Here is a 14,178-nt window from a genome sequence, read left to right on the forward strand (position 1 = left end):
AAAGAATACTAAAAATTTACTAGGTGATTGTCGTACGACAATGGTCTTTACTACAATACAAAAACAAATGTTAGAATTCACAGTAAATTCTCTTCGGCATCAAAGGATGTGCGTAGCAAGCAACGTTATTTAATCTACTAAAAATATTTGATAATTCTATCAGCTTTCGGTAGATGTAAAGACTGCGTACTGTATCTTTTATCATAATTCTAATTACAACTGCTGTATAATACTCTGATAAATTCATTTCTATCAATCGTTCTACATTGAATTGAAGCCTCCACCATATCCTGCTCCGAAAGGTGGCTGAGGCTGTGGTTGCATATTCATCATCATGCCAGGGGCAGAGCCCATTCCACCCATCATTTGCTGCGGTGGTTGAGGTGCAGGTGCTATTCCCATACCAGGTGCAGGTGGCATTCCCATACCAGGTCCAGCAGTAATCATCAATTGTTTATCTACAAGAGTATGCATATTCTTAATTAAAATTTCAAATACTAGCCAGCTAATTTAATAAGATACATAGCATTACATTCAGTATTACTTACCAAACACAATAGGCTGTGTATCGCTAGTGGATTCCTCTACTACTTTACGCTCTTCCTCAGAAAGCGCCAATTTATCAACCTGCGATAGTAGGATATTCAATCATTTATCATCATAGGTATGCGCGCTCCTCGTACACCTATCTATATTCTTAGACTATTGACCTACCTTTGAAATATATTCACGCATTACTTGAATTAAAAATGGCATAGCATAATCAAGTAAATTATGCCTCCAGGATAATTCTAATATAACGTCAGGGCGGAGTAAATCATAGCAAACAAACAAACAAGATGCAAAACATTCCTGATAGTCATTTTCCAAAAACCAAGCGATGAGGCTTTCTGCCAGCTCCTGCTTACGCGAATCTGATGTATATTGCATCGCGTCCTGAAAAATATAATATTTTAACAATTTAGGAGCTAATCGTGCAATTGGTCAAAGCAACAATACATATCCATCCCAAACGACTAATTCACAAACCTTGAACAATTTATCTTTCTTGCACAATTCAACAGACTGACTCCATCTGTTGTTGCCTTTGTAAAGATACGCAGCAATTCTTCGGAACTCAAGAAGTTCATGTTTTTCTAATTGTTGAGCTAAGGCAACATTGTCCAAATTATCGTACGCATCGATAGATGTACGTAAACCGTTATAATCTTCTTCTTCAATTAAAACACTATTCAAAGCTTCGTTAACAGTTTTATTGTTGTTGTTTTGGACTGAGCGCAAATATGGCTTAACAAGATGAAGATGCTTTACTTTCGTAAAATAACTGACCGCTCGAGTGTGGTCCAGTCGTGGAGTCAACACCACAAGTAAATCATTCAATAACATAGGTCTAAAATCTAGGTAGAATTGCAAAGCCTTGTAATACAATTCTATGTTAGCGACTTTAGTAATAATATCTTTAAACATGCTTTCGCGCCATGATTCTGTCGGATGGGCCATCATAGTTAAGATTGCATTGTCAAATTCTTCGTATTTATCGTACAGGAAGACCAATTCTGGCCACAAGTGGGCTTGTTCAGCAGCACGAAGTACTTTCGGAATATTAACGCGAGACCAGAAGAGTTCTAGATGTTCACGCATTTTCGATGGCTTGTATTTAGAATACAGAATAGCTAATTCAGTAAACATACCCATATGAGCGCGTTCTAATCCAAGCGCAGCCTCCAAGAGTGCCATTAGTTCCTCAAAGAAGCCACGATCCTGATAATAATGAATTAATTCTTCTAATTCATCAGCGTGCACAACGATATGCAGACCACACATCTGGGCCAATCTAAATTCTTGACCATCGATACAAGCAAAGCAAACTTCTTTCCAGGTTCTCGTGCTATTGGCCTTTCTTGCGCCATCAACAGCGGCCTGATATTCTCCAAGATGAACCAAAGTAGAGGCAAGTCGAGCAAAATTTGAGACATTATTGTATAATAGTTTTGCAGCTTCGAATAATTTGTCGTCATAGCAACGATCGCCAACTTGTTGGATTTGAGCGTGATTTGGACCAGAAATAAATTCTTCCAATTCAGCAAGACGGTTGGTTTTTGCATACGCATAAACAAGCTCCGTTTCGACATACGGATCACGAGCATTCTTTCTAGCCATTTGTAAGTAACGCACCAAATCTTCGTAATTGCCGGATTTACTAGCAGCATCAACAACATCCATGTAAGTTGATGGATCCTCAGCTTTGATATAAGAATCAATAGCTTCCTTGATGAGTGTGGCATCTAATTGCGCTTTTGCTAAGAGACTCCATACAGATGGTTCATTGCAACGTTCAGCGAATTCGTAAGCACGATCAAGATTTTGCACATTTTCAATCAATACTTGAATAGCCGACGTATTAACTTCAAACTTCTTAAAGATTGCAAATGCTTCTTCGTACAGCTCATTCGTGATTGCAATATTGGCAATATCAGGAGCATCGTAGTTGTCTAGCCTATTGATATATTCCATAACTCTTGAACGATCTGCTTTGATAGCTGTTAAAATCAATAGATTTTGGAGGTTTCTATGATCGCTGAAAACAGAATTATCTAATACAATCTTCTCAAGCAATTCAATCAATTCGTTGGGGAGATTAGCTGTCATAAACGCTTTAACAGTAACGGAAACATCATCAGCATCTTGAGTTTCCGAAAGAGCGGTTTGGACAACTTGATCAATGAGTTGGCGTCTATATTCATTCTCTTCCACAAGGACTTTCGCCCAAAGTTCTGATTCGCGACGTTTTACAAGATAGCGTGCTTCGCTTTTGAACAGCGAATTTTCGTTACAAACCTGGAACGGTAAGTAATATTATTAAGTAACAAAGTCTTACATTATCGTTTATTATATAACTTTCACTAAGGGCAGTTCATGAATTTAATACCTTGATAAGTTCATCATCACAAAGGCCACGTTCGTATGATACACATGCCAGATGAGGATCTCGCTTTTCGCAATATTTTCCTACAACAAGACTTTCATAGTATTGATTTTCTCTCAAGAAACGTTCTGGATTGTTGTTGCTATCAATATAGATCTTTGCTAGAGCATTATGAGTGGCAGGTTCTGTCGATCCGTCATGAATACGTGCTTCTAACCAAGGAAGTAATAGTTTCAATCTATTGCGTTTTTCAACTTCAGCAACCAATTCATTGGTGTCAAATTGCCCTCTAACACTCATTATAAGACTTTTGATGATATCTTCGCCACAGTCAACATCTAGTAAACCACCAACAACCACAGGAAGGCGACCTGGATTAACCTATCGTAAAAATAATATTAGATTAGAAATCGAGCGTATAACCTTTATAGATTTACAATCAAGAGAGAGCCATAATCGTTTATCACCTTTTGAACATAGATTTCAATATATTTTTGCAAGTTATTTCGATACAAGTAGAGCACCAAGTCATGGACAAAGTCAAAACGATCACAGACAATTATTAATGGCAGTTGATCGGTTAGCTTAGCATCCTAAAGATTGAAGAAAACTTAAATTTTAGTAGCTGATAGCACGTCCTAATTATACGTGTGTATAATAAAAAGAAAACATTGATCGCATTAAGTAACTTCAATTTACCTTTAAGAAATTTTTTACGGTTTCGGGATCATAACAACTACTCTCTCGACAAATTCGTTCCACCTCTTTAATTTGACCAGTCTTACATGCAGCCTAAGTTTTTTAAATTTTATCGTAAAATTTTACAATTAACAATCATATAAATTATTGTCAACATCCGTTATGATTTTTGTATACATATTACTGGATTACTCTACAAGTACCTGAATATATTTAAAATGCACATCTGCTTCCTGACTAAAGTTAACAATAGAGGCCAAGAAATAAAAGAGACCTGAATAGTAAATAACACCACCTCAGTATGATGTAACAATATATAAACGGTAAAATTTTGATCAAATTAAGTAAAGGTATCGTAATTAATCTAACCTTCGTAACATTTAAAGCCTTCAAAGAGATCGATTAAAGCATCAGTTGATAATTGCTCGTGGTATTTCGTAGCTATTTGAACACAGACTTGTAGATTCTGCCGTAAATTAACTACTAACATAGATTTTAAGCATTCCATGGAATCTTCAACAGAGAGTGAACCAAAATATGTTACCAACCATTCTGGATTTAACATGTGAGTGTGCACAACGGCTCTTTTGATGTCATATATATCGGTGTACAATTCTAAAGCACGCTGAAGTAATCCAGCATTTTCGCATAGTTGTGCTACGTGAGCTTGATCAAAGTGTGTAAACATGTGCTTGCCCAAAATGGCATCAGCAACTTGTGGAGCGGACATTAAGTTCATTTCTAGCAAACGTGTTTGTAAGGGACCTTCCTCTTCACGGTTATTTTTTAATGCGTCCAAAAGGAAAGACGTACACTGCTGGACCATATTTGTTTCCATGAAGACATCTACGACCTACCGGAGAAGTAGAACTTTAGTAATACATAATCAAAACCAGATACTTGTGATAAGATAACAAACCAGATTTAAGTCTGCTAGCGGTTCGTCATCTTCGACGAGTAATTTAGCAAATTGTGCGCCTTGTTCAGGATTCATTCTCATAATACCGCGCAACAAGAAGATATAGTCAGGTTGGTAATTGACTTTTTTCGAGTACAGCACGATCTTTTGGTACTGACCAGTTTCAGCGAAGCATTGAACCACCTAAATTGAATGGAAGTAGAAATTTTATAGTTTGTGTTAGTTGTTCAAACAAGATACGTTCATGTCGATGATTATAATAGCACACTATGTTATACATAAGCATTCCTAGCATAATACCTTATGAGGAACGTTAGCTCTCAGATATACTGATAGAGCCATTGTTGGGTCTACTTGTTTCACTAAATCGCCTAATTCTTCACTGCATTCAAGCTGTAATACACGACACAAACATAAGAAAGTGAATATCTATCGCGCGGTATTATATAATTATATGTCAATAAACTATACCTTTTCTTCTTTTAACCACTTTTCGAGTAACTGTTTTCTGCCTTGTTGAAGAACTGGTCTGCATAGCTCAAGAGATTCAAATTTATTCAATTGTCCTTGTTCTAGTAAAATTCCAAAGTATTGTAATAGTGGTGGTGTGGACCCTGGTTGAGTAGGTGTTTGTTGGAATTTTTGTATTGTTTGTGGAGTTCGTAAAATACCCTGTCGCAAAGAAATTTATTTTGGTCAAGTTTACCATATCTGTTAATGAATACATTTAAGCTACAGAATTCTTATTTAAGAATGGGCAAGAAAATGTATTGGCATGCTATCAAGAAATACACTTATTGATTACGTGCAATAACCTTAGGGGCATTTGCTGCCACTTTGGCAGCTTCTGGGAAATTTCCTCGGTTATACAAATTATCAAATTTTTTGACAAAGAGATCTTCTGCTCCACCTAAGTTGCAGCGTACTGAAATCGTTAATGCCAGATCAGGGTTTTGTAAGACATTTGTTATATACGGAATAATTTTGTCTGCATCCATGCTAACTGTGAGAACCTACAATGAAGTCAATATGCATGAATGATTTAAGAACGATACTGTAACAGAAGGTCTTTTGGGTAATTCATTGTCCATGTCTTAAAAGTTTTTATAATATCTCTATGTAGCACTTACTTGTCCCTTTCGATTAACACCAATGATACCCCCACTACCCTCATGTGGAGCTGTTACAAATATAGTATCGCTACTAATTCTGTTCATGTAGATACAAACTCCTGTTTCCGCGTCATACATGTGAACATAACCATACTTTGTGATGACGAAAATTAATCCGTGCTTTTCACTTATCTAATAATAAAAAAATTGAATATCAGCTTAATTCATTAACGACAAACGCTGATAGCCTCCGAAGTCATCGAATTTACACGCAATTCATGAGATACCTTACTGTATTTGTACTATAGGATAACACTAGTAAAATAGGACGGCTAACAAAATAAATGCCACAATTGCTTAGAGAGCATTGACACATACTTGCATGGCAACAGGGAAATCGTTCACAGCTTCAGGTGGGAAATAGATGTCAACAGCTTTCTTAGTGAATGGTTGATTACCTTGGGGTGCAGAGCCAACTTCAATAATATGAAGCTAAACAAGTATGAATAAAACAATAATGGAGTGATTGTAGCAGTATTCAAAACTACGTATTCTATGAAATTACGCAATGTAACGTTGTAGTGGAATGCCTAGCATTTTCCTGATGTTTTATTAATAACATCTTGAAACACTTACCTTTCCAGTATGTATATTTGGGTTACGGGTAGCAAATGAGAAAAGGGTTGATGGATTTGGATTTTCACCGACTTTCATACTAGTAAAGGCAGCAGCATGTCCTTCAATAGGTTGACTAACTTTTCTTTCAGTAGAGTATAACTGCATGGCTCCAGCTACACGATTTTGCTAGACATCAATGAATTCATCAATTAGCTATTCAAAATTGAATGTAGATAGTCTCCATTTTTTAGGAATATTTCAACGGTTTACCTGCGCTGCAATTCCAACTAAAAGTAACCACTGCATCGTCGGATCAACGCGGTAATTGATAATCTGGTAACCGCTTAAACTAGCGTGTCGATCAAACATCTTCTCGGGTAAGGAATCGCCTGTGATAATACCAACCAATAATAATTAAAATTTATCAACTGGTATATTATGGCGCATCAAATACAGGCGATAATATTCAAGTGAGTTCTAGAAGATTTGGTCATGAAGTAAGTTGCTGTTGACGATTGCAAACAACTAAGATTATTATCATACAGTAGTTGTAGTAAAGCAGTATCAGTATAAATCCACTGTGTCGTGCTAATCACATCCTCATTCGATGTCGAGGAGTTTGGGTTAGCAAAATAAGCAAACAAAATTCATAAGAGTACTGTACACTCTAATTGAAGTCTCATTCCGGCTAGCTCGATGGTTTTGACTAGAATAAAGGAATATGCATATTAGCGTCCGTCTTGCTTGCGCTCTTACCTTCCATAGACCAATGATAGACTGAAGTTTGGGTTACCAATGCTACAGTATTCACAGAGATCCAATTCCAAAAGATGACATCTTCATTCATGGTATGAGCTTTCATACGACTTTTCATATCGAAATTGAAAATCTGTAAAGTTTTGCCAGCTATTTGCGATTATTTTCACACCCATCATTCGATCCAGATAATATGAAAAACAAGAGTATTGATTCAATTAAGTATAATTTAATCTAAACAGGAGAAAATGACATTAACCAGAAGGAAAAAACGGAACGAGTACAGTACTAAGTCATTTTTGTTAACCAATGTTTAAAATTTGGAGAGAGAACTGTCAGTTATCTGCGTTATTTGGAGCAGGGCGGATTTAGGTACCGTCCACATCGACAATATATTTAACGATGGAAAAGTACAAGTACTGTAAACTAATCAAAACGGAAAGGCTTGATTAGCCAAAAAACCGCTCCTAAGCAAGATTGAATTGACTTGACTTTTGGCTTCTTGGGCACAGACTAGTCGGACTACTGATGGAAACTCCATTTCTCCTTGACTAGCACAAGTCGTGGCTACTATAGCAGACTTTCTCCAATGCCAAAGCGAAGAATGTCATGTAGGCTGTAAAACATGGTACAACTAACAATCCTACTATAGGGCAGTTTGGCAAGTAGGGGCAACCTGCGGTTTTTCCCCCTACCGTATACTATTAAGTGACTGGAAAGAAGCGTAATCGTTTCATTGTAGACAGTATTGGACGGTCAGTGAGGGTCAAAAAAGCAATTGACCGTCATTCAATGCTATTGCGGTTAGGTGTATTAATCGCAGCAAAAAGACTTGAAATATGGCAGACAAGACTGTCCATTTTTTTTTCATTTACCTCTTAAAGCAATAACCTTTGAAGCGGGATTCATAATAGCCGATTCGGCAGAAATGGGTCGACGAATTGGACTATTTGGATTTGCCATATCGATGATGACCACTTGGGAGGTGTCGCCAACTTTCTCTCGGACACAGATGAATTTATCCGACTGCATTGATAACGTGGCGAAACCGATATTGGCGGCATTGATGCCAACATTTGTGAGCTACATCATTGAAAGAAATAGACATATTAATTCACCATCCTTTGCATTCAATTCGTTCCTTACTAGGTTGAAAAAAACACCGTTATTACGGGTAGAAAGAAAAATGGACGCCATTTTTTTTTTTCCATAATTGCCTGATACACAATACTCCATGATCGAGCGTCACTATAGTAAATGGTAGCAACTGGCGATAAGAGTGAAACAGCCACATGGTAGCTGAGCGAAAGTAGACTTTTTTCGACGGCTTATTCGCTAACCCCTATCTGTTGGCAAAGATGCCACTACACCTGTACAATCTTTTTTTTTTTTTTTTCACTCACCACAACATGCTCTTGGAACTTGATCGGAATTTGCTTGGACATGACTCGTTACTTCTATGAGGAAAGGGAAAAAAACACCCAACTGTCAGTCAAGTCGTGGTTGATTTGCAAAAGCTTCTTCCTTTCCCTCTGGCTTACCTCTTTCGCGGTGCGCCACCCACAATTCCGCCGAGTTAGCAAGGGGTAAATGATGGTTGAAAAAACCCCTTATGTACAAGCATGGCCGATGACGTTTCTTTTTCTTGGCCAATAGGCGGGCCTTTAGCGTGGTGACGTCATAGCGTGAGCAAGGATTGAGCGCGTGAGAAAGTGGAGGAAGAGAGATGACCGGTGGTGGGACAGACTTTTGTGCGGCTCGAGCTAGCAAATCAGAGTGGCAGGTGGGATTTTATCATTCAATTGCTGTACAGTACAGTACCGAGTCCATGTACTGGTACTGTACCAGGCGAATACGGTACGGAACTTCACCCGTCATGACGACTCATCACGACGATGGAGAACCGCCACACGTGACCCACTGTACTCAAGAGAGTGTCCATACTGTACACTGTCGTGAAGAAGAGGTCGGTGAAACACGCCCAAATTGAACACGGCACAGTCGAGAGCATCAAGTGCCAGTCTGTGTTCGTGGTTCATGCACATGATCCATGCAGGGACAAAAGGGATGAGCGTTTTCACTGGGTGGGATTGATTGGACGATACTGTACTAGACTCTACACTCAGTGACGGTGTACAATCGAGTACAAGAGTATTGTTCCTGCATCCAATTGTTTGTCTACAGTATGGTGGAGTTTTATCGTGCGCCTGCGGTCTCTCTTTTTTCGCGTTGACATTTTTTCCTTTGAATGCTGCAGTTTCTTCTACGTGTATGCGATGATTGATTTGTATTTTCATTTTTACCTCTGCAATATGAAGATATTGAAATGCAGATAGTTTACTATGAGAGCGGATGTCTACGGCATGCCTACAATGCATTTGGATAGTTTACTATGAGAGCGGATGTCTGCGGCATACTTACAATGCATTTTGATTGACTGGCTATACATACATACAGTAAATGCAGACCAATCGTCCAGTTTTGGCGATGGTGTGGAGAGAATGGACGCCGATCGTTGAGTACCGTACACTGTAGGCAGTGTAGTGAATGGTAGTAGAGTTTAAGCAACCTGTAATCACTCGGTTGGAACCGAACCTTGGACAGGTCTATCTACACTACAGTAACTCAGATGAATGGAGAATCCACATTTCAACACACGTTGATCAACTATCGAATTAATTCATAAACAATTCGCACAGTAAACTATTCACTACCAGGGGTAGCAAACAAACATTTTTTTGTCCCGTTTCCTCTTTTGTCAATATGATTTTATTTCACAAGTCCCAGCAACTGTAAACGCTAACCCGTGCCGCTGTCGAACTACTGTAATGACTGCTAGCAAACTACTGGACTATAAATCATACTCAATTACTCATACAGTACAGTCTGCATACAGGATATACAGTACATTACTGCACACAGGTGTGCAGTATTGTACTCGCACTGAGAATTCGTCTACGCGCACTTGTCCGGTTGTCTCGACTTCCGATCCTACTGCTCGATCCGACAGTTTACAGTACTGTATGTACAGTATAACATACTGTATGCATTGTACTGTACACTGTACACGTATTGAGAATTAGTCAGCGGGCACTTGTCCGGTTGTCTTGACTTCCGATCCTACTGCTCGATCTGAATGTACAGTTTACAGTACTGTATGTACTGTACAGTATAACATACTGTATGCATTGTACTGTACACTGTACACTGAGTACACGTATTGAGAAATGAGAATTAGTCAGCGCGCACTTGTCCGGTTGTCTCGACTTCCGATACTATGGCTCGATCTGAATGTACATTGTACAGTTACAGTGCAGCAGTCAAAGCGCACTTGTCCGGTTGTCCCGACTTCCGATACTACGGCTAGATCTGAATGGACTGTACTGTACTGTACTGTACAGTGTACAGTAGACTTACTGAGAACCAGTCAACGCGCAATTGTCCGGTTGTCCCGACTTCCGATGCTACGACTAGATCTGAATGTTGTAGTGTAGAGTAGAGACCCTCTAGTGTAGTGTACAGTACAGTGTACTGTATAGTAGAGATGAACACCGTATCAAATTGTTACTTCACTTTACAGTACACCTGTCGATGGTTTGCTTATGGTACTTCAATACCATCGGAGTTGATACACAGCCAACTGTGTAACAGCAACTTGCGAAAATTCTCTTTAAAGCCGTGGAATGGACGTAGCTGTAGTTATTTCTTATGAGAGATGGGTTTTTTCTTACAGTGCAGTACACTGTACAGTACAGTACAGTACTGTATAATACCGTTGAGTACTGCTCTCTCTTTTACTGGACAGTATTGGATGAATGCTCGACGTCACGACGAGTGGACGATTGCGCGCCAGAACTTTCCGTACTATTCACTGTGGGCAGGATACAATGTACTGTAGTCGGGCTCCTACAGTACTGTAGGCGGCCAGGCTAGCCGTTACAGTCAAGTGTTTTTTTCCAAACTGGATGGGCTAGCCATACGTATTGTTTTGTAGAGGAGTGTCGCTGCCGTGTATGACCAACACTATGGTCGGAGTACTGCAGGCATTGCACAGTCAATGTGCTATACGCCAGTTTGACCTGTCATGATCGTCAATTGGGGGGGGGGATAGAGAGGGAGATTCCAATCATTGAGCCATCCATTGGAGAAGCTTGAAATGTTCTGCAGCTGCAAGCCTTGAAGTTTCAACATCTATTTATTAGCAATCGACATGGTAGAAGTTCATTGTAATATCCAATAGATTGAAAGAGTTGGCCAGATGTCGTATAATGCTGGTGATAGCGCTTCCAAACGGCATTTACAGCAGGGACGTTCAGGTTGGAAATTGTTGGTGAAGGGATTTTTGACTAGGCTTGATCATGACAGTAGTAATAGTAGTCAACGCTGGACTATCTCATCCTGCAAACTACCAGCTACATTATCCATCGTGTCTTTCAATACCGGCCTATCGCTTGGTTGAAAAACACTTTGGCCTAAACTATTTCAGTCTTTTAGCCTATTTTTCCTCTTTCAAAATCCTTCTTACCATCTTATTAGTCTTGTAGACAGGCATTACTAGACAGTACAGGAGTTTGCAGCGTATTTTCATCATCATCGCCTTTTAACTACGGCTATACCAACTCCTATTGTTGAATGCATTGTCTACGGTAATATCCATCCACCGTAGTAGATTCAATCCGTTCTTGTAATATGCAGAGTATAGGCCAAAATAGTCCTGTTGGTCAACTTGAAAGGCTTCAATAACATGTCATGATGTGAAAGATCAACGACTAATAGCGTCTCTTTCTTGTTTTTTTTTCATGACTTGATTTTCACTATGGTCTTTCGCACTTTTTCCATTCCATCGCTGTCAATGGCAACAATCATGGTGGAACGTCTTCATGGTATGGATAGCATCATCTTGCCACAAGCAACAAAATCAAAGCAAAAGTAGCAGCAATCATCATCGTCATCGCCACGATTATAAGTTATTAATTGATCCGGCATTGAATTCCACGCAATCCAAGAAAGTCTATCGCTACAACGGATGCGTTAACGAGGTACTATCTTATACTGTACAGTAGTCAACTAAGATTAAACTCAGTGACGGATCGATAGGTAAAATGTACTGCAGCTCTTGAACGACTAGTCCCTAAAACTATTGAATAGATAGATGTGTATTTCTGTAAATGACTTATCAACATATCACTATAACTTTCAATTCCACCATGGATTGATGCTTATTGATACAGTAAATGGTACAACATGCGTTGTCTTCATTGCAGTACAACTGTGTATCAAATGACGGCAAAGATTAACCCCGTTGTTATTGTGATTGGAAAGGGTACACTAAAAATGAGCTAGCCCATGAACTTGACTACAGTCTTGAATACATTCCATTCTCGTCTGCTAAAGAAACATCAATAGCCCATCTTATTAACTCTAGTCAACACACATAGAATCCAAATTCTAGTTAGGATATTGATGAGGAAAATTTTTTATCAATTTATTTTTAATTTGGATTCATAGCCAAATAATCCGACTCTGTTTTGACCATGTGATCTTGTATAGGATGAGCCCTCCATTCAAGTGCAAGATCCACGCTTACACAAGGAATACTTATCCAAAAGTAGGCCCCAAATTGAACTTTTAACGACGCGATTTAAGGTAAGTTAGGACTTGAATGATAATTGAATAGCAAGAGACGGCCAAATGATATTGTATTGCTATGCTATCGGCCCTATGATTGGATATAGAACGTGTGCCAAGAGAGCCATAAAGTACAACGTACTCTGTCGTCTTATGCGTACTATCGCCTTAATGTAAACATGATGATTACTTTCGTTTTTCCAACAGCATGTTTTAATACAGTATACAATCAATATGCTTTATGCTGTAAACTTCAATAAAGTAGACATGTCAATTATAAATAGAGGTAGCATGCTACTGATAGATTCAACAAAAACTTATTTCCGGATCGATATTTCGCCTTACTTGATTCATCTCTTTTTTATAACTATATCCTATGATGAATGTCATTGATGCCACCGGTATACTTGCACAATCGCCTTCCTTAACAATGATCGACATGAACTATAGTATGATGAGGCTTCGGTTGGTGATCCGCCGGCCAATTCTATCTTCATCGCTAATTTGAGTAGTACAATTGATCAACGTGATTTACAAAGCTACTGCAAAGTTTATGGTAAGATTGATACACTGAAACTTTATCGCCATCCAAACAATCGATCTCCATTGGCTGCTCGTGTAACCTACGTCCATTGTAAAGATGCCAGTAAAGCGGTTCGCGGTTTAAATAATAAGATAATTAAAGAACAAGCTATGCGCGTAAGCATCGATCCTAAAGGTTGGTTGAAGAGAAAATTGACCAATTTTTTTTTTGTAAAGTTGACAAGTATAATGTGGATTACAATTTTCTTTTACTGACCATAGCGTTTTAAGTCGTACACATTGACGCGCTACGTAATGACATCGTGAGTAATGAACTACTCAATTAAACCCCAACATTGTCATTAGTAATGGCTACTTGCACTTTTCACAAAGTAAACGTATCATTTTCCATGACGATGATCACGTTGACATTTGGTCATAGTACAGAAGAATCGAATGCCACTAATTGTAGTAGTGATTCTAATCACTCAAAATCACTAAAATATAGCTTTTCAAGCAACATAATTATCACATACACACCGAAGCTTCCGTAATCTATTTTCATATTCTGAGCTGTTGTCTGCATAAGGAGATTGATATGGTAAACGTGAACTTTGCTTATTTTTAATCTTGCCTTTTACTTTACTATAGCAATTCTTCAGATACCAAAATAACGTTATTTCATAATAATTAGGATCTTTTGAAGCCTTGGTCATGCTAACAAGGTTTTAATTAAAATGCATTATAAATTAAATTAAAGTAGAGGAACTGTAGTGTAGTTTTGACCAAAACAGTGACCAACCCTTTAATAATAATATGAGTGGAAAATAATTAATCAAATTGTTACCGTAAGCATAATAGATGGTCAAGTGTATAGGATTGGATTGCTCATTATACGCGGACTGTTGTAGAATTTATTACCGACACAGTTATCTACACTCTAAATTGTAGATAGCATCATGTCTTCTTGTCAAACTTGGAACTGATAAATGTCATGA

At 38.4% G+C, this 14,178-nt stretch overlaps 1 protein-coding gene across 1 annotated transcript; it reads right to left on the reverse strand.

Annotated features, from left to right (window-relative positions):
• Positions 1 to 261: 261 nt before the first annotated feature.
• On the reverse strand, positions 262 to 8,475 carry TRIADDRAFT_51044 (uncharacterized protein; the record flags this gene model as incomplete). Its single annotated transcript, XM_002117313.1, has 21 exons — positions 262 to 392; positions 429 to 458; positions 549 to 627; positions 715 to 936; positions 1,030 to 2,838; positions 2,930 to 3,307; positions 3,394 to 3,519; positions 3,626 to 3,718; positions 3,829 to 3,899; positions 3,995 to 4,478; positions 4,545 to 4,727; positions 4,845 to 4,937; positions 5,016 to 5,216; positions 5,360 to 5,557; positions 5,675 to 5,848; positions 6,035 to 6,148; positions 6,293 to 6,460; positions 6,545 to 6,663; positions 7,031 to 7,180; positions 7,906 to 8,113; positions 8,434 to 8,475. 21 exons carry the CDS (start codon positions 8,473 to 8,475, stop codon positions 262 to 264), a joined length of 5,073 nt encoding a protein of 1,690 aa, XP_002117349.1.
• Positions 8,476 to 14,178: the final 5,703 nt, after the last annotated feature.

This window comes from Trichoplax adhaerens, genomic scaffold, assembly GCF_000150275.1.
Source record: "Trichoplax adhaerens TRIADscaffold_23 genomic scaffold, whole genome shotgun sequence".
Taxonomy (NCBI): Eukaryota; Metazoa; Placozoa; class Uniplacotomia; order Trichoplacea; family Trichoplacidae; genus Trichoplax; species Trichoplax adhaerens.